Source organism: Rutidosis leptorrhynchoides, chromosome 9 (genome assembly GCF_046630445.1).
Source record: "Rutidosis leptorrhynchoides isolate AG116_Rl617_1_P2 chromosome 9, CSIRO_AGI_Rlap_v1, whole genome shotgun sequence".
Classification (NCBI taxonomy): domain Eukaryota; kingdom Viridiplantae; phylum Streptophyta; class Magnoliopsida; order Asterales; family Asteraceae; genus Rutidosis; species Rutidosis leptorrhynchoides.
Genome location: NC_092341.1, coordinates 221,065,384 through 221,093,355, shown reverse-complemented (window position 1 = coordinate 221,093,355; position 27,972 = coordinate 221,065,384). Strand labels below are relative to the sequence as shown.

The 27,972-nt window shown below is 36.8% G+C and overlaps 1 protein-coding gene across 1 annotated transcript; it reads left to right on the top strand.

Moving 5' to 3' along the window:
• The first annotated feature begins 2,106 nt into the window (after nt 1-2,106).
• Nucleotides 2,107-26,404, top strand: LOC139867158 (probable metal-nicotianamine transporter YSL7). The gene is made up of 6 exons (XM_071855488.1): nt 2,107-2,592; nt 23,858-24,021; nt 24,103-24,200; nt 24,293-24,427; nt 24,826-25,015; nt 25,133-26,404. Exons 1-6 carry the CDS (start codon nt 2,220-2,222, stop codon nt 26,237-26,239), a joined length of 2,067 nt encoding a protein of 688 aa, XP_071711589.1. The 5' UTR covers nt 2,107-2,219; the 3' UTR covers nt 26,240-26,404.
• The last annotated feature ends 1,568 nt before the right edge of the window (nt 26,405-27,972 follow it).

Genomic DNA, 27,972 nt, shown 5'->3' with positions numbered 1-27,972 from the left:
CATAATTAGAATTATCGTTTTATCATAATGTCATCTTAGTAATTATAAATATTGATATTTTTATAATAATAATTATTATTACAACATAATACAACTTTTACTTACTATCATTATAGTTATTATTTTATCAAATAAATATGTGATACAAACATATTTTACTACGTATAATAACTTACTTTAATAATACCTATCATATTATCTTTATGATATTAAATGAACCCTATAAATTTTATTACTTAATATATATAAAAGTATATTTTATTATATAAATTTAATATAAAATTTTATTTATTAATAAATAAATTATATTATTTACTCTAATAAATCTTTTAAAAATATTTAAAAATATAAAACGACGATATTTAAACTATATATTAATCATGTATAGATTTTTGGAAATTATTTTGAGTCAAATTTACTTTTGTTGACTTTTGCATATTAGTCTCGAGCATTAGGATTGTGGTACACTATGACTTGACCTAATTTGTTAGACAAATATTGACCAACACATAAATATATATAATTAATTTAGGTTCGTGAATCCGAGGTCAATCTTGCACTTGTTCGATGACGTTATATGTATTTTTACTACGAAATACAGTATGGTGAGTTTCATTTGCCTTTTTACCCTTTATATTTTTGGGACTGAGAATACATGCGCTTTTATAAATGTTTGACGAAATAGACACAAGTAATTGAAACTACATTCTATGGTTGAATTATCGAAATCGAATATGCCCCTTTTTATTAAAGTCTGGTAATCTAAGAATTAGGGAACAGACATCCTAATTGACGCGAATCCTAATGATAGATCTATTGGGCCTAACAAACCCCATCCAAAGTACCGAATGCTTTAGTACTTCGAAATTTATATCATGTCCGAAGGAGGATCCCGGAATGATAGGGGATATTCTTATATGTATCTAGTTAATGTCGGTTACCATGTGTTCACCATATGAATGATTATTTTTGTCTCTATGCATGAGACGTATATTTATGAGAACTGGAAATGAAATTTTTGTGGTCTATTAAAATGATGGAAATAAATGATTATGATAAACTAATGAACTCACCAACCTTTTGGTTGACACTTTAAAGCATGTTTATTCTCAGGTGTTAAAGAAATCTTCCGCTGTGCATTTGCTCATTTTAAAGATATTATTTGGAGTTTCATAGCATATTTCGAAGAACGTTGCATTCGAGTCATTGAGTTCATCAAAGATTATTATTAAATCAATTTATAGTTGGATAGTGGATATTATGAAATGGTATGCATGCCTGTCAATTTTCGATGTAAAGAAAGTTTGTCTTTTAAAAACAAATGCAATGTTTGTAAAATGTATCATATAGAGGTCAAATACCTCGCAATGTAATCAACTATTGTGAATCGTTTATAATGTATATGAACGGGTCCTTTCAAATACTAGAGACTATTTGTTAAATTATAGATAAGTAAAATGTAAATATTTCGGTTCGGTTCGGTTCGTTTCCCTTTTTTTCAGTTCGGTCTGTCCCGTACTGAGAACCGAAAAATATGAAATTTAAGGACCAGGGACCGTACCGAAACTCCTCGGTCCGGTTCAGTTCCCAACCGGTCCTCGGTTTTTTCGATTTTTTCGGTTTTTTCCCGTACCATGCACACCCCTAGCTGTCACCGCACTAAGCGAAATGCGACTTAGGTGGATACCTCAGGTCAGAGATAACATTGAATACAATGTTACAGTTCAGCGGAGTCGTCGCTACAAAAGACATACCACTAATAAGTGAACTACCACTCAGGTTGTTAGTTTCACCATTTTGATTACACGTTTACCTTATAATCTATTTGTGTCTTTAAAAAAAAGAATCTTACAAATAAAAATAATTGATATTGATATTTTTAACATCAAAATTGATTAGATTTTATGAAAATTGATCAAAATTAATTAAATTTTGAAGAGACCCTATGTGATAAATATATCAATATCAATTTTGAAGGTTGAATTGCTATCATCGATAGATAAATAAATGCTCTACTCATTTCCATATCAATTCGACTCCACCCTCTATAAATAATCCTCATACCTTCACAATATTTAAAAAAAAAAAAAAAAAAAAAAAAAAATCTCTTTAGTTATTTATTACATCGAGGCCAACACAGATAACCACATTCCCCTGCCCTTCCAATCCATCCATTACTCCGTATTAAATTAAATTAATCCCAGCTAATAAAATAAATAATGGCGATGGAACGAACATCGTCAAACATTCAAGAACAACACAGCGAAGACGAAAAAGCTGAAAAAATGGATTCAATCGAAAGAATATTCGAAAGCAAGAAAGTGCCAGCGTGGCAACAACAGCTAACAGTTCGTGCATTCGTTGTTAGTTTTATCCTGGGGATTTTGTTTACGTTTATCGTCATGAAACTCAACCTTACAACCGGAATAATTCCGTCGTTGAATGTATCTGCCGGACTATTGGGGTTTTTCTTTGTGAAGACGTGGACTAAATTTCTTGATAAATCAGGGATGTTGAAACAACCTTTTACTAGACAAGAGAATACTGTTATTCAGACTTGTGTTGTTGCCACTTCCGGCATCGCTTTTTCCGGTAAGTTTCATTTCAATTTTAATTTTTTTTTCTGAAATTTAAATATTTTGTGCATTAATTAGCATTGAAACTGAAATTGAAATTTTACAATTTTATCTGCCCTAATTTGTTAGTACTAATTTATTTAGGAAAATGATAAACGTTTGCTGGTAAGTCTACTTGTTAATTTATTTGTTTGTTTGTGTTTAAATTGATACTCGTAACTACTAGTGGTATTTGAATTTAAAATATGCATTTATAAAATAATATTCATCCCGTCCTAAATTAATGTCTACAATTTTATTTACTTTGTCTAATTATTACTTATAAATATAAGTGTCTTGTTTTATAGGTAGACAATTAATTTTACAATTTTATACATTTTTAAGAAAGTTTATGAGTAAGGTAAAGCAAGTGACATTTAACTCTTGAATTTTTATATTTAACATAAAACTGAACGCTAAAATGTTTATTTTGGACGGTGTGGGTAGTAGTATTATAATTGTGTTTTTCTTTTTGAATTGGGCATTACCAATTTTTTGAAACTAAATTATGATTAACTTGCTATGCTAGTGGATTCATAATTTTTGAAAGACAATGACTCACAATTTTAACATGATCTTTATTATTTACGGTTCAGATCTCTACTACTATACATGGTATCTATATTACATAATAAATTCTTACAGAGTATAGATTTGAACAATACACTATATTTGTAGATGGTCACAATAGCTTTTTTAAAAGTGAGATGAGATTGAGATTCTTTATAAAGTTAGAAGATTTTTGATAACGATGTTATAAAGTCTACTCACTAATTTAGGAAGGATTATATACACAATAGTAATAAAGTGGTTGTTATAAAAATTTTATTTATTTAACTATAAAACAGTTAAAATAAGCAAATTCACATTTGTTTGCTTTTCAAATTTGTCATATATTCACATAATAACATCATGAATATATAACATTTTGTTTTTTTAGTTCAACTGGTGAAATTTTACAAGAAAAAACATAACATGGCTAAACAACAAATTATGTAAAGACAGGTCCTGACATACAGTACTAAAACTTAAGTGATTTACCTACAACCAACCCAACTTCGAGGTCTTATCATTTAGTTTAGGGTGTTGATATGTACCCAACCAATTTTTACACATACACAATTAAATATGCTTTTTACACAACCAATTTTTACACATACACAATTAAAACATGTTTGGTTGTGTACATATCACTCCCCGTTAGTTTAACATTGGAGAATTTTGATTATTTTTCGTGAATTAGTAGCGTTAATTTTCAAAGAAATATATAAAGTTTTTCTTTTCATAAGTTTTTTTTAGAGATAAGTGGAAATAACCGAAAGAATAATTATATTTAATTTTTCTTTATCCATTTCTTTCAAAATTGAGATATTTGATTCACTTATCTTTTTTATAAAGAAACTAACACCATGTTAATCTAGTGAGTTTTTTTTATTTATTTTCTCCTTTTTAATACTCCGTATCTCTTAAAAATAATCACATGAATCACCTCATGCCAATTTATTTATGTGAAAAAATTTCCGCGAATCTTTCCCGTAAATAGTACCATTAGGTGATCACTTTCTAACCGATACGTAATAAATGTTGTACCATGAATTTTCATTGTCTAATAATAAATACCACAATTTAATTATTATTATTGTATAATAATAATAATAATAATAATTTTAATTTCTTAATGATTTTATCTTGGTTATTGTTGTTTTGATTTTCTTTCTTTTTCTGTTTCTATTTTTGGTCGCTATTTGATCCATTTCTCGGCACTTCGGGCCGGATCCGGCGAGCTAGCCCCCTCTACGCCAGTGCTCTCGTGGTGGCCTCTCAGGTCTGGGTGGTTGGTCTCTCCCATTCTCGCTGGTTTGTATGCTTGATCTAGGTTCTTGTCTCTCTTTGACCTTCCTCTCGTCCGTTTGCGTTTATTGGTGGTTTTACGGCCTCATATCGCAATTGGTGTGGCGGTTCACCATGGTGACCGCCATCTGTCTTGTGTGGGTTGGTTTGTCGTTGGTTTTTTTTGAGTTGCTATCAGATATTATTATCATTATCATTATCAATTATCATTATCATTATTATTATTATTATTATTATTATTATTATTATCATTATCATTATCATCAACTATACTAAAGTTCATTAGCCTGTGAATAGTACCAGGTCGACCCGACCCGTTTGGGCCAACTCCGCCCGGTTGACCCGATCCAACCCGCTTTTTCATGAGTTTACTTTTTCCCTTTTTCTTTTTCTTTTTCATTCCTTCATTTTTAAATGTTTAGTTAACCAACTATTAACAGTTTTTTTTAATGTAAAACTACCCGGTTGGGTCAACCCGGCCCGGTTGACCCAACCCGCTTTTTCCTTTTTCCTTTTACATTCCTTCATTTTTAAAGGTTTAGTAAACCGACCATTAACAACTTTTTTTAATGAAAAATTAACGAACCGTTGACCGAAAAAAACTCGCAACAAAGTTATTTTTTAAAACTTTTTTTAATTTCTTTTTTTCCTTCATTTCTCATTCCTTTATTTTTGAACGTTAACCCTTTTGTTTTAAACGTTCAATTAACCGGACGTTAACCGACGAAAACTACCCGCAGCAAAGCACGGGCTTTTTATACTCGTTTCATTCAAAATTGATTTTACAAGAACACCAAGCTCAACACCATGCTCACCAGGAGTGCGCTACATACACCAAAACATATCATAACCACCTATGACTTACACCATAGAATACATTACAATACAGAAGAGAAAATTGATCACTCCTCTTGGTTTAACACCACCGCCTCCTTTGGATTTGTGTTCCAAGTGTTGATATCCTTGACAAGAGTTGAGCTCCTGTGAGAGATCCATAGATGCAATAACATTCGAACATTCCCAAGCACATCTTCATTAAGGATTGAATTCGGTTTATCTTGATGGTGGTATCTGGCTTCCTCTCACCGGTGGTGTGCAGTTCACCACCCATTGGTGGTGGCCGACTTTCATCTCGTGAGAATGAGTTGTTATTGATTGTGTTGGTTTCACCACCGTGTAGGTAGTGGTCATGCTCTTATTTTTGGGGTTGTGTGGCTTTTTGTGGACTTTTGTTAACCGGTTTTTGGGCTCGTTGTTGTGGTTTAATTTGTCAGTCTCTTTTTCCGAGATCTTGTTTGTCGAGTTGAACCAGGCGACAATCTTCCTGTTTGGACATCTGGATTTTAGCTAGGTGTTGTGACTGGTTTACGATTACAGATCTCTTGTGAAGCGTTCTCGTTGAATTCGGCGTACGTCAGCGTTCTCCCAACGTTTTGTAGTTCTCGTGGAATGCCTTGGTTCTACAGATTCTTCGAACGTCTTAAATGTTACTTTGTTTGTTTGTTTCGTTTACCTTGTATTTTTAGTTCCACGCTATTGATGTTTTTTGATTTGGATTGGTTTACTTGTTTGTTGCTTTTCTCTTTTGTTGCTGATGTTAGACTATGGTTAATATTTGTGTCTGTTGTATCGGTTTTGTACCGTGTTTGATTTTCGAATCCATTTATTTATATTAATGATTTTTGCCAAACAAAATAATAATTGAGGTTCAATATTCAATTCAATTTATTAGATTAGAGTTGTCAAGAGTCGTCTACTTTTAATTGCACAATGTAAACATACTCTCCAATTGAATCTTTCTTGTTGTTATTCACAAGTATTTGAAATTGGAAGCAGCCACATACGGTTTAAAATTGAAATTGTGTGTGGCACCAATATAGGCGTGGATGTGGGATATGGGTCTTGTGGTCTAAATTTTCATCATCCAGTCCGACTTTATTTTATTGGGTCCACTTTGATAATTGTTACGAGTAATTAGTATCCAGTCTACGCTTTATTATTTCCCAATTTATTTACTTATAAAAGTTAACTAAATACAAGGCTCATATTAAGCCACAAGTCCAAGAGTGTATAATGCACTCTTAAAGTCTTAAAAGAGGAAAAAACACTCTAAGCTAGTGTGCACCTTAAGTCCTTAATCCGATGTGAGGTTGTGAGGTTGTGACATTGTGATTGATGTTGAATTTTTGATTAAAGCTAGATTGGAATATTTTTTTAAAAATTCTTCAATAAACTTTTTTTTTTTTTTTTTAAATTGAAACATTACTAGTAATATATATTGAGTTGACGCAAAATGGTCAAAATCAATCACGTGATAAGTCAAAATCAATCACTTGGATATAATGAATTTGAAAAAGGGTGATGATATGTATGCAACCAAATTTTGATATGTACACAACCAAATTGCTTTGAATGTTGTACTGTACAACACAGTAAAGCATGTTTGGTTGTGTACATATAAAAAATGTTTGTGTACATATCAATTCCCTTTGAAAAATCTTATCGTTTGAGCTCTTTTACATATAAAAATAAATAAAATTTCAAGATAATTTTTAAAGTGGGAAAACATTTATTTAAGTAAACTCGATTAAGATAAGCAACATGATATTGTGATGTCACATTCAGACCGCTTGTAGCAGTTTATATCTCACGTCGTCGCAGATGAGGTGGCAAGGGGCCACACCCCCACTCTTGGGGTATCGATGCGTGGGAGATCGCAAAATTGGACCTGGTCGTGGCTTGGCAACGGATCCAGCAACGGGGTGGTTTTCCCCCTTTTTTTTTTTTTTTAAATCATATTTTTATCCCCTTTTAATACTTAACTCAATTATATTTTAACACATCATAACAATACTCTTAACCCACACCAACATTACTTTACACAAACAACTCACACGTCCTAATAATCAAAAATCAACTCACACCACCAATCACTACAAATAGTCTCATAAAAATCAAAAAATAACTAGAGAATCACGTATAGTGGCCTAATCATTGACTTGAACCGCATGGTTGTGCTGGCAATTGGAATATGCGAACGTGCACACTTCCACTTGCTTGAAACCTACATAAAACTTGTGTGGTAACTCTATATAAAATAAAATATATCGTTTATTCACACTCAATCTCTCTTTTGTGAGTTTTACGTAAAACGCGTCAATAAGTTTGAAATTGTTGTCAACTTATCACTTGTAACTAAATAAAGAGTTCAAATTCAAAAGATTGTTAAATAGTGGTGGACCATTCCTTACTCCTTTTCTAATTTATTGTTCAATATTAATTTTTAATAAAATATCCAAAATTAATTGGTCACATTAATTATTAATTAATCCCTACATTACTAATTGTGGGGGGAAACGTGTCGTTTGACACCCACCACACATACAAACCGGGTCAAAACGATAAAGGCCCAAAACCCAACCCAAATAATGCAAAATACCCCCTCAACTATAATCAACTCACAAAAGCTACCCTGAACTCTAGGGGGTAAAACATAATTCTCTCAATTAAAATAAAAACTCCATCCAAACACTTCGACAGCCCGTATCTTCCTCCTCGCCCCGAGTTAAATTTCACCGACCACACCGTTAAACTCGGAAAATTTTTATGAACACAACGAAACTAACTACATTCGAAACGGACACTTTTTAAAAAACGCTAAACACAACGACAGCCCGTATCTTCCCGCTCGCCGCGAGTTAAATTTTTTCGACAAAAGCGTCATACTCGAAATAATTTTATGAACAAAAGGAAAATAGGTACGTTCGAAACGGACAATTTTTAGAAAATGCTAAACACATCGACAACCCGTATCTTCCTACGAGTTAAATTTTTTCGACAAAACCGTTAGATTCGAAATAATTTTATCAACAAAACGAAACTAACTACTTTCGAACCGAACAGTTTTTTAAAAAACACTAAAGACGACGACACCTACAACAGCGCTTAACACATGGGTCGTTTTCCCTTATGTAAATACATAAAGCTACGTTAAATATGAACATGCAGGCCGAAAGCCCCCGCCGCATTGTGCGTGCCGGATCCGGACTAGTTCATATCACATATAATACTCCGTATTAGGTAAAGTTCTTCTCTATTCATTTCAAATTAATAGTCTTTGTTTAACTTGTTAAGTTTTTCTTTACTAACTTTGATTTAAATTTTTTTAGTATTATATATTATTTGATGAAATTTATATGAATTTTATCAAATAATACATAATAGAAAAAAAAAATATTTTAAGTCAAAGTTGATAAAGGAATATTTCTAAACTTTTAATTGAGACGGAAAGAGTATTATACACATAAAAAATTTAATGTATGTATATAAGACAAAATAATAATTAAAAAGTAAGACGTAAAATTGAAAAAGTAACAATAAAGTAAATGTCACATTTTTCAAAATATATATATATATATATATATATATATATATATATATATATATATATATATATATATATATATATATAGAGAGAGAGAGAGAGAGTATCAATGGAGAACTCCTAATAGGAGAGAAACCCAAAGAATACAGGAGCGACGGTAGACTGAGTTCAGTCTGTACACACTAAGACTACCACAGACTGAACTCAGTTTGACGCAGAGATGGTGTGATGATGTGATAGAGTTTGTGATAATGATGGGGTGATAGAGAGTGATAGAGAATAGGTCTCGTCGTTTTTATTTCCTTTTTCATTTCTTGTTTGAATTATTTATTATTAGTTTCATTTTTTTAATAAAACTAAGCACATCTATCTATAAAATATTAAAACGTCCTAAAAATTTAAAACGAATACATCGAAATCATCAAATGATTTTTTTTCATCGCCACCGTATGACTTCTAGTCAGACGCTACTTTACTCCCGATATGTACGTTCCTTCGAATCCTTAATTGGATCCATGGAGTAAAAGTGGATGAAATGTTTGATAAAATGTAAAAAAGATGTTGAAAAATTGTTAAAGTGTAAAAATGGTTGAGTTGTGTGGTACTTATAGATAGATTTTATTATAAAAATTAAAATTTTTGAAACCATATGACCGTTGTTATTTTAAAAAAGTTTCAATTTTTTTTATCAATGGATGAAAAAGATATTGGCAAATCAGAACCCATCACGTCACCCATCACGCAACATTTCTTTCCCGTGATGCTGCCATCGCGCCACCCAAATATTCAACCCATCACGCCGCATTGTGACGGCATGGTAGCATGATCGTGATGTTTTTGACCTTATCACGCGGAGTTAAAATGGTCTTATATGTTTTGGTTTTTAGGGATATATCAACCTTCCAAGAATTCTTTAAAACTGACTTCAAAGACGTAGATGATATATGACAAATGCAGTTATCAGTCATCTAAATATAATCATTCATCAAACAGTTATCATTAACAAGAAAACAGTTATCATTTATCAGAAAACAATTATCAATCATCAAAATGTTATCATTTATCGAAAACCTAAGTTTTGTTTTTTTAGCAAAAAAATTATATAAAACTAACATAGATATAATTATCATCCGAACGATCTGTTTGAGTTTGAGTAGATTTGACGATCTACTTGTACTAATTAAATTGAATACCATCTAATACTACCAAACGTGCATTATCGACATACAAGATCATCTTGAAACAAAACAATGCAACATGGAAAATGAACACTTGAAAGGACCGGTTATAGCCCAACAAGCACCAAACATATAAGCCATGAGCTCTCAAATTACTCTAAAACCAATTAGTAGTAGAGAGAGACACTCATGAGCTTATATGTTGATCTTGACATTTATCCCCAACCAATGTGGGATTGGGTTTGCACCCAACAATCCTCCCCTCAAACCGAAGACCACATCACCAGGCCTCCCCTTCAACGATATTCCGCACAGGATCCATTCATCTTATATCGCCGGCCATTACCCGCAACTCTCAACCTGACCAAGGCCAAATCAGGGAGATCTTTTGATATAAGGCACACACAATGATCCATTATCGTTGGCGAACTAGGGCGATTAATCCACATCATAATTTTGGGCTAACCCGCTCTGATACCACTGAAAGGACCGGTTATAGCCCAACAAGCACCAAACATATAAAGCCATGAGCTCTCAAATTACTCTAAAACCAATTGGTAGTAGAGAGAGACACTCATGAGCTTATATGTTGATCTTGACATTTATCCCCAACCAATGTGGGATTGGGTTTGCACCTAACAATCCACCAAGTATGTTCTCCATTCGAAAAGGAGAATGACTCTTAAACGCAACTCTGGTCTGTTTCCCTGCCAAACAGTGAGAACACTTACTCAAATCAATACCACTAACACCCGACAACACATTCTTCTTGAACAAGATAGACATCCCCTTTTCACTCATGTGGCCAAGTCTTTTATGCCACAACTCAGTAGAATCAACATTGTACACTGCGTTAACAATGTTCTGGATGATCTTCGGACGCGTGATGTATAATCTTGAGTCTTTCTTGCCTCTTCCCACTATCATAGAACCAAGAGTTAGTTTCCAAATACCATTACCAAAACCGTTATAATAACCATCATCATCAAGAATGCCTGTTGAAATAACATTAAGTCTCATATCCGGAACATGTTTTACATTATGCAAAACTAACTCCATTCCCGTGTCAAATTTCAAACAAACATCTCCAATACCAACGATCTTTGATAACCCGGCATTACCCATCCTAGCAAATCCATAGTCACCTGGAGTGTAAGATGAGAAGCGATCTCTACAAATTGCAACATGACATGTAGCACCACTATCAACAATCCAACTCGTGTCATCATGAGTAAGATTGATCATATCATAATCAATACAAACAAAGAACTCATCTGTGATAGCGTTAACTTCAACCTTATCATCATCACCACCATCACTTTTCTTTTGTTTATTCTTGTCATATGCCTTTTTCTTCTCATTCTTCAACTTTGGACAATACCACTTTGTGTGCCCCTTTTCATGACAATTATAACACTCAACGTTAGCAAATTTGCCCTTGCTTGAGCTGCTACGATGATTGCCTCTTTTACCCTGACCTCTACTATGACTTCTCCCCCGCGTTTCTGTGACCAAGATATCTGACTGTGAAGAGGAACCTTGTGACTTTCTTCTCATCTCTTCATTCAAAATACTACCCTTAGCCAATTCCATGGTGATAGTACCATTCGGTGCAGAGTTGGACAAAGATGTCCTAAAAGTCTCCCAAGAGTCCGGTAATGTACCAAGTAACCAGAGACCCTGAATCTCATCCTCAAACTTGATACCCATACCTGCAAGCTGATTTATAATACCCTGATATGCATTTAGGTGATCTGTAATAGGAGTCTCATCATGATACTTCAAAGCCATCATCTGCTTAATTAAGAACAACTTGTTATTCCCAGTCTTTCGTTCATATAACTGCTCAAGCTTTTTCCATAAGGCTTTAGCATCAGTCTCCCCAGTAATATGATTCACAACATTATCATCAACCCACTGCCGAATATACCCACATACTTGTCTATGCAAAATTTTCCATTGAGCATCAGATTTTTCCTCAGGTTTATCCTCAGTAAAAACAGGCAAATAATAATCTTTCACATAAAGAAGATCCTCCATTTTACCTTTCCAAACATGATAATTTGAACCATTTAAACTAATCATTTTACTTGTATTAGCTTCCATCTTTCACACAAGTCAAATCAAATAACCTAGCTCTGATACCAATTTGATGGGAAAATGGTCACAACGGGCAATCTACAAAACGGAAACAAACTGAAACAACCCAACCCGTATTAAAACCGGCCCATAAAAATTTTTCCTTTTAATACGCGTTAAATAATACTTTAGGTCCCATTACACATATTCCAAAACGTATTTGTTATCAAGGTAAGTTCATCGAACTTAAAACATACATTAATGATTTAAACTCCTTAATACAATGGTTCATTAATTAAATCGTAAACCGGTTATAATCATTATGACCCGACTAGTTACGTTTACACCAAACCGAGCATGGTGATTTGGGACTACGTTACCCAAATCCTAATCGAGTCCAAAAGCAAGATCTTCTAAAGCAACCTAGCCGAGATCTCTAATCCCCAAGCTTACCCGAGCCGCCAAGCATGCGAACCTATAAAAATATCAACAACGAGAGGGTAAGCTAACGCTTAGTGAGTGAGAATATACTACATACATATATATGCATAAAATGGACACGCCACAAAATAGCAAATACCGCACACTGGAGCATCCAAACATAAAGGCAAGCTAGTCTAAGCATACCGTAAGATCACTAAGCAATGAGCTAAAGATACATCAACAAAATATAAGTTTGCCAACAACGATGTGAACAATGCCAATAAGCTACACCCGGAGGGTTAGCTACAACACGACAATACAACATTATATGTATACAATATACATATGTATATATATCTCGAATAACATAATTTGCTTACGCTTACAACACAATAACCATGATTAACCAAGTATACAAGAGAACGGTACATGTAAGTCCGTTGGAGTTCATAACATCCACTAGTGTTACTTATAACATAATTTGCTTACGCTTACAACACAATAACCAAATCTCGAACCGAGATATCAACCCTCTAACGTACCATTACCAAGTACAATGCTAAAAGCAACCAAGTCTCAAACCTAAGGTCAACAATCCGAAACGATGAAGACCGAACCAACGAATCCTGACGGATAACACCAATCACTAAACATCCCTTGTAGTGCGCAATACGATCAATACGCAACTACCGTAACATCATAATCAAAAGGCTAAAACCGATAGCGCCCAAAACGACTATGAAAACGTCAAATCCAAAGGTGTACAAAATCGACTATCGTCACACCCGTAACAACACGTGAGCGAAACACGGCTATCGCATCACTAATCATACCACATGGTCCTCGCGACCCCACCATCGGCGTATAAAAACACCCGATCGATCACACAACACGGTCCTTACGACCCCACCATTGGTGTATAAAACAACCAACAGATCAACATCATGGTCCTTACGACCCCACCATCGGTGTATAAAACAACCGACAGATCACACAACACGAAGGCTGGTCGAAAACACACGCGCCTTAGTGAATCCGAACTACACGCGATTCACTACCATGATGAAGTCAGCGAACCCGAATATCATGCTTCACCAATCAATAATCCCATGATGAAGTCAGCGGACCCCGAAGGTCATGCTTCACCAATCTCAACACCGGATGAAGTCAGCGGACTCCGAAAGTCATGCTTCACCGATATAACACCTCGCTCATGATGAAATCAGCGGACCCCGAAGGTCATGCTCCACCAATCGCATACTCCCATGATGAAGTCAGCGGACCCTAAAGGTCATGCTTCATCAATCACCAATACCATGATGAAGTCAGCGGACCCGAAAGTCATGCTTCATCAATCAACGCCCTTTTGGCCTCGAACGACGAGTAGCGTAACATCGCGCTCTGCTACGCCATATTGAATCCTAACGGATACCACTAACCATTCACATACACGAGCAAGAACCACCTATATCAAACATAGGCACAAAACAATTATTCTCTAGAAGAGAATCCGACACACACCTCCCTTAACCGAAGGATTTCACCTTGCTCGCCAAACACGTCCATTATCTCTCAATCGAGATTTACCACATTACCACCTCGGTGATAATTCAAATCCAAACCATAAATACAATTTATCCGAAATTGTAATCTACCACAAATCGACCAAAATCAGGTCTCGACAACATTTTCCGGATCTACCAAAAGCATCATCCGAAATCTCACACTAAAACTTCCTCGTGCGGGAGTGTAACTCCCCCATTTGGAACTACGTCCCATATCCACAACTCGTACAACCGTACAATGCTACCTAAGGTAGACTTTACAAAGATTGGGCTCACACGACCCGTCACCATATCTTGCTCCAGCCTTGAGCACACAAAGGATTTCAATCAATCCTTAAACACCTCGAGCAAAAAGTGTACCACGATTTCACAAACCATACCTTCGCAATCATCCAATTGCTTTAGTTTGTCAAATTCCACCTAGTCACTCATGTACCTAAGGATTTCACTTCGGTACCCTAAGTACAATGTAACCGCAACATAATCGGAGTCGAACACCACGCTAGTAGGTATAAAAGAGGCACCTAATGTCGCGTCATAAAGACTCCATTACCAACATACATCGAGATTCAAAACACTCGATCTCAAGGGTTTCAGCCCACCCGTCGAACCTCACGGTTCATCGACCTCAACACAAAAGCGAACACGCGCTTAACAACCGAACACCAACCCATTTCCATGGCTTGGTAGAAACATTTTACAAATATCAAGGAATGCTTGGTTACACCAAGTCTTACGCCCTTCGCCCGTCAATCAAAACGTCGTCATAGGGTACTTCCATTAGGAACGTCACCCATATCAATAACATGCACAACACAATGCATTTAATAAACTCAACTTCAAACGGCACTTAATAAATAATCAAAAGGCATATTTATTAAAACGAAACGTACCCTAACGTCTCCTTGCCACACCCGTCCCCACTAACTTGGGACATTCCGACTTACGATGTCCTTCTTCTTGGCAATTGAAGCACACCATGCCATCACCCTTTGGTACCGAACATTCCCAAGACTTGTGACCCCTCACGCCACAATTGTAACACCTAGACGCACTAGAATCCGTTATACTCGTCTGCGTACCACTCGTGCTCACACTCGGACCCTTAGTGTAACATCCCGCGTTTTTCCGTTAAATTTATTTTAACACCGTCTTTTTTTTTATATAATATCTTTCGTTATTCAAATTTGTATCTTTCGTTAACTAACGTTCATAATATTCTCGTTATCTAATTATAAAGTCATCCGTTACTCGAACGTTTTTAAAATATTCGTTGGGTTAATTCCCGCACCCGTTTTGAAACTCGAGGGACCGAGATTGCCAAATGGGCAAACTAGTTGACTAGGTCAACTAGTCAACCCATTTTTCCACCATTCATTCATTCCATCATCTCCCTCATCCCTTTTCTCTCCATCTCAAGAACACACACATAAACCCATTCCATTCATTCATCATCTAAATTCAATCTTGGAAGCTCACAACAAATCCGACTACATATTCTTGATCCTCTCATCATTCTCTACGATTTGATACTAACTACACCGAGTTTGGGTAACTTTCTAAAAACTCTAGATTTCTATAAATTCGTGTTTTTGACTTGAAATTGTGTTAGTTAGTGTCTATGGCTCGTGTCTAGCATGAATATATGTTTTGTTTGCTCGATTGGTTGATTTGAGTAACTAGTTTGAACTTTTGAAGTGGGTTAGCTTAATCTTTGATTTTGGATGATTAAAAGTTGTTCAATTGTTAAAGTGCATGTTTTAAAAGTGTTACTAGTATCATTAGCTTCATTTTGATGTATAGGTTGATTAAGGAAACTCCAAAAACATGATTATTGATTTTGAGATGTTTGACTAGGGTTTGATAGTTCTTGACATGAATTTTTGGATGCTTGAATGCCATGGAATGTTAATTATTAGTGTTTAGTTGTAATGTATGTTTCATTACCTTCAAAACGGCATATTATATGTGTGAATTGGTTTCCCGAAACTCAAATTGCATTTGAAGAACTTGAAACCTTAAAAATGAACGTTTAATGATCACTTGATGAGTTTTCGGCTATTATAAATGATGTTTTTGTTTGGTGAAACATGTTTAGTTGTGTTCCTTGTCAAAAGAGCTTTCCAACGGTATAAGATACGTCTTCTAGTTGTTTACGGTTTGAGTTTTGCGTTTGTTTGAAAATTGACCAAGTCTTGAACAAGTGAAACAGGCCTGGGACCAGGCCACGGCCATTGTCGCGGCGCGACAGGCCTGGCCGCGGCGCGGCATAAGCCGTGCCCAGCTTCTGTCTCCAATGTCCGTTTCACGTGAAATGTTTGCCATGTTTTAGACTTCCAATTCGCATGCAACTTGTTCTAACATGCTTATATATGAATAACTAGCATAGAAAATTTGTCCGAGACCCGACCCGAACGTGTTGACTTTCGCTGACTTTGACCGACCAAAGTTTGACTTTTTGTCAAACTTAACCAAATGATTATGCAACCTTCCTAACTTGTTTCTGTACTTGTATCTTGCATGAAACTTGACAATTTGATTCACATGCTAATATAATCGAGTCGTAACGAGCCATAGGACTAATTGAACATCTTTGACCGTTTGTGTTTACCGTTATTGATACAACCTATATGTTTAGGTCAAGACTAGCTTTGTCTTTGCACGCGTCTACTTGTTGAAGAACTTTATTAACTCTTGCACTCAAGGTGAGATCATAGTCCCACTTTTACTCTTTTTGAACTTACATTTGGGATGAGAAAACATAAACATTTCTTTACTAAGTGAACACAAGTACAGGAAAACAAACATTCTACATACGAGTTTAGAACAAAATCCTCAATTCGATTATCATTAGTTACACTTGCCGGGTGTAAGCGAGAACTTATGTTGTATGGATCCATATGGGTTTGACAAACCCTCATTCAAACGGTTCGCTACCGTTTACGGATGAAATATATTTTCGAGAATCAGTGTTTGTTCTAGCACTAAGTGATGGGGTATACAATGGAAGGAATGTTAAGCTTTGATAATTGGGTGCTCGTGAAACAAACTTTTGGAATGTATTACTATTATTTCATTGATGCAAATCTTGTGGTTCACTTGTACTTACTTACTTAAACCTATGATTTCACCAACGTTTTCGTTGACAGATTTCTATGTTTTTCTCAGGTCTTGCACGATATGTGAAACATGCTTCCGCTTACTATTTGATACTTGCATCCGATGTCGAGTATACATGCATTTCATGGAGCGTCTTTTGACTTTACTTTAAACCGTGTCGCCTAGATTTCAATCGTACTTATAACGTTGTAACTTAACTTTTGGTTGAACAATTCTTGTATACTTTGAAACAATCTTTATTTTGAAATGAAGGCGATATATTTTGGTCAAACGTTATCTTAAAGACTTATAATCAGGTAATGGGACCCACGTAGCCGACGCCGTCACTTGACGATTTGTCGGGGTCGCTACACTTAGTCCTCTTACTAGGAGCACCATACGAAACAACCCTTCTCTCACTTGAAGGTTCACCAATCTTTGATCGCGTATACGACTCGAAACCTCTAGCCACGGCGAATAATTCCGCAAACGATTTCGCGTAACCCCGGCTAATCTTATTCTTCAAGTCATCATTCAAGGTTCGATAGAAATCTTGCATCAACAAATTATCATTCCCCAAATACTCCGGGCAAAAATGAGCCTTCGCCATAAAGGTCGTCTTGAGAGTATTCAAATCCATAGAACCCTGTTGCAAATTTCGCAACTCATTACGCATTTCCGATAAATCGGCTGAAGTTCGGAATTCCTCAAAGAATTCCTTCTTAAACTCGTCCTACGATAACGCCATAAACGGTTCACCTCCGATAAGATCAATCTTACCATCCAACCAATCCTTTGCCCTATCCCGCAACAAACTAGTAGCGAGTCTTGTCCTCTTCTCAGGAGGGCATTCAATAGTACGAAAACACCCTTCGACATCCGAGATCCAAGTTGTGCTTACCAAAGGATCCGGTTTTCCATCGTACATCGGGGGTTTAGTCCTCATGAAGCCCTTAAGACAACGCTCCATTTCACTACTACCCCGAAATTTGGAATACCTCCTATCCATTCTTTCATCCAACGCACTCATTTGCTCCGCAACGGCGGCCGCAACTCTAGTATTAAACTCTTCGTCATTCGTCTCGATCTCGTTTCGCGTCGCCATTCTAAAGAATGCAAAATGATTAGTCCACGAACGTATAACACCATACGCACAACACCGCCCCATCTTGCTCAACACCCGTCGTACATCACTTGTTTGACACGATTTGCACCCGTAATAAGGTTTGCAAGTCCTTATTACGCACACACGCCGTATCGACTCGTTAGTACAACGACCGCTTCGCTCGATGATATAAACCAACACAACGCAAATTCTACGCGATATAAGCACCCGCAAGAATTATTATCACAACACAATAATATATTAATAATATCCGCATTACTAATATAAACGTTAGTCCACCTACAAACAAGGCACTAACTATAACCTATTCCGACCCGTACTCCTACAAGTCCCGCAACAAATTAAGCACACACAAAAGTCTAAGTCTAGGCACCTATCTCAAGTCACCTAAATCCCTTAGACCATGCTCTGATACCACTTGAAACAACCCAACCCGTATTAAAACCGGCCCATAAAAATTTTTCCTTTTAATACGCGTTAAATAATACTTTAGGTCCCATTACACATATTCCAAAACGTATTTGTTATCAAGGTAAGTTCATCGAACTTAAAACATACATTAATAATTTAAACTCCTTAATACAATGGTTCATTAATTAAATCGTAAACCGGTTATAATCATTATGACCCGACTAGTTACGTTTACACCAAACCGAGCATGGTGATTTGGGACTACGCTACCCAAATCCTAATCGAGTCCAAAAGCAAGATCTTCTAAAGCAACCTAGCCGAGATCTCTAATCCCCAAGCTTACCCGAGCCGCCAAGCATGCGAACCTATAAAAATATCAACAACGAGAGGGTAAGCTAACGCTTAGTGAGTGAGAATATACTACATACATATATATGCATAAAATGGACACGCCACAAAATAGCAAATACCGCATACCGGAGCATCCAAACATAAAGGCAAGCTAGTCTAAGCATACCGTAAGATCACTAAGCAATGAGCTAAAGATACATCAACAAAATATAAGTTTGCCAACAACGATGTGAACAATGCCAATAAGCTACACCCGGAGGGTTAGCTACAACACGACAATACAACATTATATGTATACAATATACATATGTATATATATCTCGAATAACATAATTTGCTTACGCTTACAACACAATAACCATGGTTAACCAAGTATACAAGAGAACGGTACATGTAAGTCCGTTGGAGTTCATAACATCCACTAGTGTTACTTATACACCGCGTAATCACTAGTCCCCCGGGTGATGTCTTAAACACCGCGACTAACTCACCCTTACAACAATGTGGCGTCTTAAACACCGCGACGAATCCACACTTCATTCAATACAATGAGTGGTGTCTTGAACACCGCGACACTTCCACTCTCACGACATTGTGGTGTCTTAAACACCGCGACAATCCCACAAGTCAATTACACAAGGAGTAGTGTCTTAAGCACCGCGACAATACTACTCGTTACCTAGAATGTGGTGTCTTGAACACCGCGACACTTCCACATTCATACCACACAAATAAATACATTATATACGTTCACGCATAATTATTCCACTCACAAAATTAACCCTTCGCCATTGGGGTTATATAATCCACATCACACGCCCATGTGATAACGTACACCCAAAGTGTGCACCTCGTCAAAGGTAGTCAACCAAAACGCACAACCGTGCCAATTGGACCTATACACAAGTCCAACAATTCCACCTATATGAGAAGTGAGCTCTATAACCGCGAACCCCTTCACCCGACCCGCACCCATCCTACACATACATATGCATATAGGATATTAACACTCACATTGTCGCCTTGATGAATGCTTCCAAGTAATCCGCGACTCGTCAATGGAAAGTACCTATTCCATTATCACAAATACAACAATACACAATTAGAGTTGACTTACAAACCAACCCAATTCGACACTTAGTGCCATTTTGACCCAAATGCACTTCCAAGCACAAAACGCGCCCAAACTAACCAATAATTACTAACACGGGTGAAAATGGTCCTAATATGCCAAGTAAACCCAAACACAAGTGTTAAACACATGTCTCACCCATTTTGACACCAAAACCCTAATTTTAACCAATTAAGTCAAAATCTCACCATTTACAAGTTTTACAAGCATAAACTTGCACACTAAACACAAAACCGCCAATAACAACCATAAACCCGAATATTGGTGTTAATCTCCAATTAACAACTAAATGGGTTCCATCTAAGAATCATACAATCAAAAGCCCTAAATTTGAATGATGAACACAAAAACGAATTTCGGAGTTAGAGCTTACCACTAGTATCACCACGTAGCCCAGAACGAGGAGAACACACTTTCCAACTACGCCAAAGATCGAATCACAAGTCTTGAACCCCAAATCTTCACTTGAATCCAAAGAGGATTTATGTTTTGAGAGAATAAATGGAAGAAAAATGAAAAAGGAAATGAAATGAATGAGATGGGTGGCTGAGATTTATCCCACAAACTGATCCATATGCGAAATGACGGTTTTACCCCTGAACACACCCCATTTAAAGCTGAAAATCGGGTCTGGAACCAGGCTGGTCGCGGCACGACCCTACTTGTCGCGGCGCGACAACGTGCTGCAGCTGGTGCTTCAAATTACTAGTGTTCTGATCCAGTTTTGCTCTTAATCATCGCGGCGCGACCACAGCCTTCGCGGCGCGACCCACAACACATTTTCTTCCATTTTCGTCTAACCAAGTCCCCGTCTCATAATTCCACTCGTACGCTCCAATCCCGACTTATTTATGCAAGCAAACCCTTCTAGAAGACCCTAGAACGAACCCTTACCAATAATCTTGCATGCATGCGTAACCACCACCTTATATACGCATATTCCCACGCGTACATGCAACGTACACTATCGTACACCGCGTATCTCTCGTTCCAACTATATATATACATGAATTCATACGCAACCCGAACCATATACACATGTATATCTAAATATCTCCACTGTATATACATACATATGTACATATATATATATTCTCGCATATGAAATATTCGGGTGTTACACAAACATCCGTTTGACAAGCATTTCCCGACCCATATGAACCTGTGAGAAAACTAACAAATAAGGTATACCACAATCACCACAAATCAGCCCCAATTCTGTCCCAAATCAGCAAATACAAAATAATTGAGCACACACAATACACACGAGACTTTTTACGTGGAAAACCTCTCAAAATCGAGAGTAAAAACCACGGGACTCGTAAGCCACTTAATGTTCCACTATCATCAACAAGAGAGCAATACAATAATCCTTCTCTAGCTCAACTAGAGGTATACAACATCATCATACTCTTGAACAACAATAATCAACAAGTATATGAAGAAATTAAAGACAAAAGATGAACAACACTACCCCAAAAACTGCTACTGTTCCAGCAGCGAAAATACGAGCTACAGACCTTTTTAGACGAATTCAACGGTTGAAAACCTTGGCACTGATGTCAAGAAGACACAGTCCAAAATTGGAGAAGATTCAACGGTCGGATCTCTGGGGATCGTCTCTTTTCTGAGCTGCTGTACATAAAAACGGGAATTTGAGGTTTCTCTCCTTTTTTTGATTACTTTTTGATCTCTCTCCCTCTTGATAGATCAAAGAACAGCTGCACACAACTGATTCAAATAATGCACCCAGATGTTGACCAAGTCAAACTTCATCTTGGGCCTATTTTGTTGGGCTTGGGCCTTTCACATTAATTGGAAACCAATAACCCAACAAATCTCCCCCTTTCCAATTATGAGGAAGGAATCGCCATCCCAGCGATCGAGCAACATACCTTGAGCTTCTCACTTGCTAAAGCCTTTGTGAACATGTCGGAACCATTATCATCGGTATGAACTTTATCAAGTTCAAACGAACCATCTTCAAGACGTTCTCTAATCCAATGATACCGCACATCTATATGTTTTGTCCGCTTATGATACATAGAATTTCTAGCCAAATGAATCGCACTCTCATTATCACAAAGAACCACATATCGTGATTGCTTAAACCCAAGATCTTGTAGAAACCTTTTCATCCACAATAGTTCTTTGCACGCTTCTGTTGCTGCCATATACTCAGCCTCGGTTGTAGACCATGCAACACACTTTTGTAACCTTGATTGCCATGAAACTGCTCCCCCTGCGAAAGTCATCAAATATCCATAAGTGGATTTCATGTTATCTTTGTTTCCTGCCATATCTGAGTCTGTATAACCAACAAGCACCGGCTCTCCATTTCCGAATGTGATACCTAACTTTGAAGTACCTCGTAAGTATCTCATAATCCATTTAACCGCTTCCCAATGCTTCTTACTCGGATTTGACATAAACCGACTAACAACACTTACCGCATGAGCTATATCAGGCCTAGTACACACCATAGCATACATCAAGCTACCAACCGCCGAAGCATATGGAACTTTATCCATCTCCTCAACATCCTCCTTTGAAGTAGGACAATCTCTTTCTGTTAGCTTAAAGTTTGTAGTAAGAGGGGAACTAACCACTTTAGCATTCTTCATGTTGAACCTACTAAGCACCTTTTCAATGTATTGCTCTTGTGATATATGTAACGTCTTAGCACCTCTATCTCTAGAAATCCGAATGCCAAGAATCTGTTTTGCTGGCCCCAAGTCTTTCATAGCAAAAGACTTGCTCAATTCTCGCTTCAACTGCGCAATTCTTTTAATATTTTTACCAACAATCAACATATCATCAACGTATAACAACAATATGATGAAATCATCATCACCAAACCTCTAAAAGAAAACACAATGATCTGAAGTTGTCTTTCGGTAGCCTTGCTTTCCTATAACCGACTCAAACTTCTTATACCACTGTCTCGGTGCTTGCTTCAACCCATATAAACTTTTCTGAAGTCTACAAACATAATTTTCTTTACCCTTAACCCGAAAACCTTCAGGTTGCATCATGTAGATTTCCTTATCCAAATCACCGTGAAGAAAAGCAATATGCTTTGGGAACAGCGAGCCACCAGCGACTCAACTGCCCTCACGGGTTTAAAACGCGTCCTGTGAGGAAGAGGTATCAAGCCACATATAAGGGCCTTTGTTTTTGCCTCTCCAACCGATGTGGGAAAGGGGTGAAGGTCACCCCAACAATCCCCCCCCAACATCGGTGTGGTAACCCCGACTCTGATACCAGTTGATGGCAACGGAGACAGAAGCCAGGACCACCACAGAATATTGTCCGCTTTGGGAACAGCGAGCCACCAGCGACTCAACTGCCCTCACGGGTTTAAAACGCGTCCTGTGAGGAAGAGGTATCAAGCCACATATAAGGGCCTTTGTTTTTGCCTCTCCAACCGATGTGGGAAAGGGGTGAAGGTCACCCCAACAACACTCACACCAATCTTATAATTCTTCTACAGCTAGCAAAATGTACTACTTGTGAAAGCTAATTCTGTTCTTTTATGTTCTGATTTTTGGGTATATCGACCTTGCAATGATGATTTCGTTGAAACTTGGACTTCAAAGCTGTTGATGAAATATGACCAAATTAAATATTGTGCCTTTTTCAGGAGGGTTTGGTAGTTACTTATTTGGTATGAGTGAAGTGATTGCGAAACAATCAAACGAAGAAAACTCAGCATTGAACACGAAGAACCCGTCTTTGAGTTGGATGATTGCTTTTCTTTTCGTTGTTAGTTTCCTTGGACTCTTTTCCGTCGTTCCTCTTCGTAAGGTATGTATATAAATCTCCATATTTAAGTTTATCGTCTTTCTTTTTCTCTTCTTTATTAATTTTTATGATATTGTGTTGCAGATTATGATTATCGACTTCAAACTGATATATCCAAGCGGCACAGCAACTGCTCACCTGATAAACAGTTTTCATACTCCCCAAGGAGCCAAACTAGCCAAGTAAACCCACTATAACCGTCGTTATTATAAGTCGAATAAATATTTCGCCTACAACTTCATCGTCTAATTTATCGATCATTGTCGTTTTACAGAAAACAAGTAAGAGCTTTAGGAAAATTCTTCTCCTTCAGTTTCTTATGGGGGTTCTTTCAGTGGTTCTTTACGGGTGGAGATGACTGTGGATTTGCTAGCTTCCCGACTCTCGGTCTTAAGGCTTTTGAAAATAAGTAAGCTTGCTGATTACTTATTTATTTTATTTTTGGATTTTTTTTTTTTTTTAGAACAGCCAGGTGGCTGTCGTTAAGGTGCAAAAAACAATTGTATCTTTTAATACGGTCATGTAAAAGTCAACATTAACTACTTTAAACAACACATTAAATAAATGCACCTTAACAACAACCTTAAAGGCTGTCGTTAGAAAAATTATATTTTATTTTATTTTATATTGTAAATCTTCAAGTCATAAGTGATGTATCTGGGCTGATCGTACCGTGTAACTATACTCGGATATGAATCGATGTTGTCTTGATAAATTTCATGTACTTTTGCATTACCATTAATTCAATATAGTTGTATATATAATTTGTTTCTTATCAATTAGCATTGTTTCTCTGTCCGATACCAGGTTTTATTTCGACTTCTCAGCAACATACGTCGGTGTTGGCATGATCTGTCCGTATCTGATCAATGTCTCATTACTCGTGGGCGCAATTCTTTCATGGGGTATAATGTGGCCACTCATAAACGAAAAAAAAGGTGATTGGTATCCTGCAAATCTCAAATCAAGTAGTCTTCATGGCTTGCAAGGCTACAGGGTAATTTTCTGTGTTTCTACTTACATCTGTATACCAAGTTTGTTTTTTTTTTTTTTTTTTTTAAAAAAAAAATCTGTATACCGAGTTACAAATTTGTCTAACTTAATGTAATTGCAGGTATTCATCGGTATCGCAATGATTTTAGGTGACGGACTCTACAACTTCATAAAAGTCCTTGGTATCACATTATTCGGCTTATATCACCAATTTAATAATCAAAAAATCCAAAAAGATATCCCCGTTACCAGTAATTCATCACCTGATCTACCATCACTATCGTACGATGAACAAAAACGCACTCGCCTATTTCTCAAGGATCAAATCCCTATGTGGATCGCAATCGTCGGTTACCTAACCATTGCTATTATATCCGCCGCTACTCTTCCCCACATCTTCCATCAACTCAAATGGTACTACATAGCTGCTATTTACGTTTTTGCCCCTGCGTTAGCCTTTTGTAATGCATACGGGTGTGGGCTCACCGACTGGTCTTTAGCATCAACATATGGAAAGCTAGCCATCTTTATTATCGGTGCGTGGGCCAGTGGTTCAAACGGGGGTGTTCTAGCCGGGCTAGCCGCTTGTGGGGTCATGATGAATATAGTCTCGACCGCTTCCGACTTAATGCAAGATTTCAAAACCGGTTACATGACTTTAGCTTCACCTCGGTCCATGTTTGTTAGCCAAGTGATTGGGACCGCAATGGGCTGCGTCATCTCACCTTGCGTTTTCTGGCTTTTTTACAAAGCGTTTAACGATCTTGGTGTCCCGGGTTCGGAATACCCCGCACCGTACGCGCTCGTGTACCGAAACATGGCCATTTTAGGGGTCGAAGGCTTTTCGGCATTACCCGATAAATGCCTTATGCTTTGTTACATATTCTTTGCGTTTGCGATTTTTGTGAACGGGATTAGGGATGCGGTTGGTAAAAACCGAGCGAGATTCATTCCGATTCCTATGGCAATGGCGATACCTTTTTACATAGGTGGTTATTTCGCTATTGATATGTGCGTTGGAAGTTTGATCTTGTTCATTTGGTCGAAGATTAATAAAGCGAAAGCAGCTGCTTTTGGGCCTGCGGTTGCTTCGGGTTTGATTTGTGGTGATGGAATTTGGACTTTACCGAGTTCTATACTTGCTTTGGCTGGTGTTAATCCTCCAATTTGCATGAAGTTTCTTTCGAGATCGACTAATATCAGAGTTGACTCTTTCTTAAGTTCATAAATAGTTTACAGGTATAGTTTAAAACAGTTTATTAAGCAACTAAAAGAGTAAAATGTAAGTACTGTGGAACTTGTCAGTGTGTCATTTGTTTTCTTCTAGATATGTTTGAAATTCAGTTTGTGGTATTTAAACTTGTTTTGACCCATTAGTGAAAGAACTATCATCTTCCTTAGAGCAACACTTTGGGCTGACTATGTGGTGACCATGACAGCCATGGACTGGCATCATCTGGCGTGGTCCTGATTCGATGCATGGTTCGAATCAATGGTAATAAAATGAGCAACCAATTGGCCGTTAGATTGATTTATAGAGGCCAATTAATGTGTTGGGACATTAATCCATAAGGTCAAACTTGAGCCAGTACTAAACAGTATAAAATGGCATAGGGTCGGGTCAGTTAATTGGAATTGAGGACATTGCCTATGATCCAAAGTCCAGTAAGGTGTTCACGGGTTGTGGAAATGGGTGGAATGGTGGATCCAAAGTCTACTAGTATGATAGCATCCTAGCAACGTCGAAAGGGCTTTTTTTTAAATTGTTTATATAATATAATTCATTAGAGTCTAAAAGCTTTTTTTTACCTCGTTCTAAGCCCTTAAATTCTCGGGACCAGCCATGCTTTTAACGTTTACTGAAACAAACAAAACCATTGTTCGAAATGTGTACGAAATGTTTAGTTCCGGAAAAAGGGTAATAAAAGTCCAACAAAGGTTTAAATATAGATACCAATAAGTTCATTTTCGTTTTTAAAAAGACTATAACTTGCCCTTTCTAATAAATATACGTACTATAAGTTCACTTCAAGAGGTAGTTTGTTGGTTGAGACTCGAGAATATCTAATGTAGACTCAAATTAAATCCCAAGAGCCAGTGGCGTAGTGGTGACACATGCCACCCGTCAAGTTGCTATTAAATATATATGATCTAATGATGAAATATACAAATGGCATGTTCAGCTCAGTTGAAAAGGATCAAGAATTTTATACGCTTCGTCCCGTGTTCGATATCAAGTTTTCTTTCATTATACTATATTTTCTTTCATTATACCAACACGGTCAACAAAGACGGATATTTACCAACGTTGACTTTTAAAATAAATTTCAAAAATAAACATGTCAAACTAAAAACAAATATCTATGTTTACTTTGAAATATTTATGTTTGAAATATATATAATAAAATCAATGTTGGTCAACATCCGTCTCGACTCTGTTTTTTCCATTGCGACGTTTTAAGGTTCTACCGTCTCGACCCAGTCTCGCGTCTTTTTCAACCTTGTTTTTCTAATAAATGTACCTTCTCAACATGTAATACAATAAATATATTTTTATCATCTCATACCGAACTATCTGATGGAGTACTCCGTAGTTATTATCGATCTCAAATCATTTAAGTTTATTATTATATCATCTTTATTTTTTATTTTAACTCCTTTATTTTAATACCATGAGTATTATAAGTTAAGTATTTTCAATAAGACTCATCCTAACCCGTCGTGCGTGAAATCGAGGGCGTGAGATGATGTATCGCCATTTGACGGAAAGTGACGCCCCTAACCGGGCGTAAAAAATTGACAGAGTGGGGCGTGAGTTAAAATGTTGACGGAATGGTTTTGGAGCGCGAGATTGGTTTTGACCAATCAAAATTTAAGACCTTTTTAATATATTTATTTAATTTATTTTTTCATACTTAATTTCCAATCAGATTTTACCACATCACTCTTCAAATATTTGAC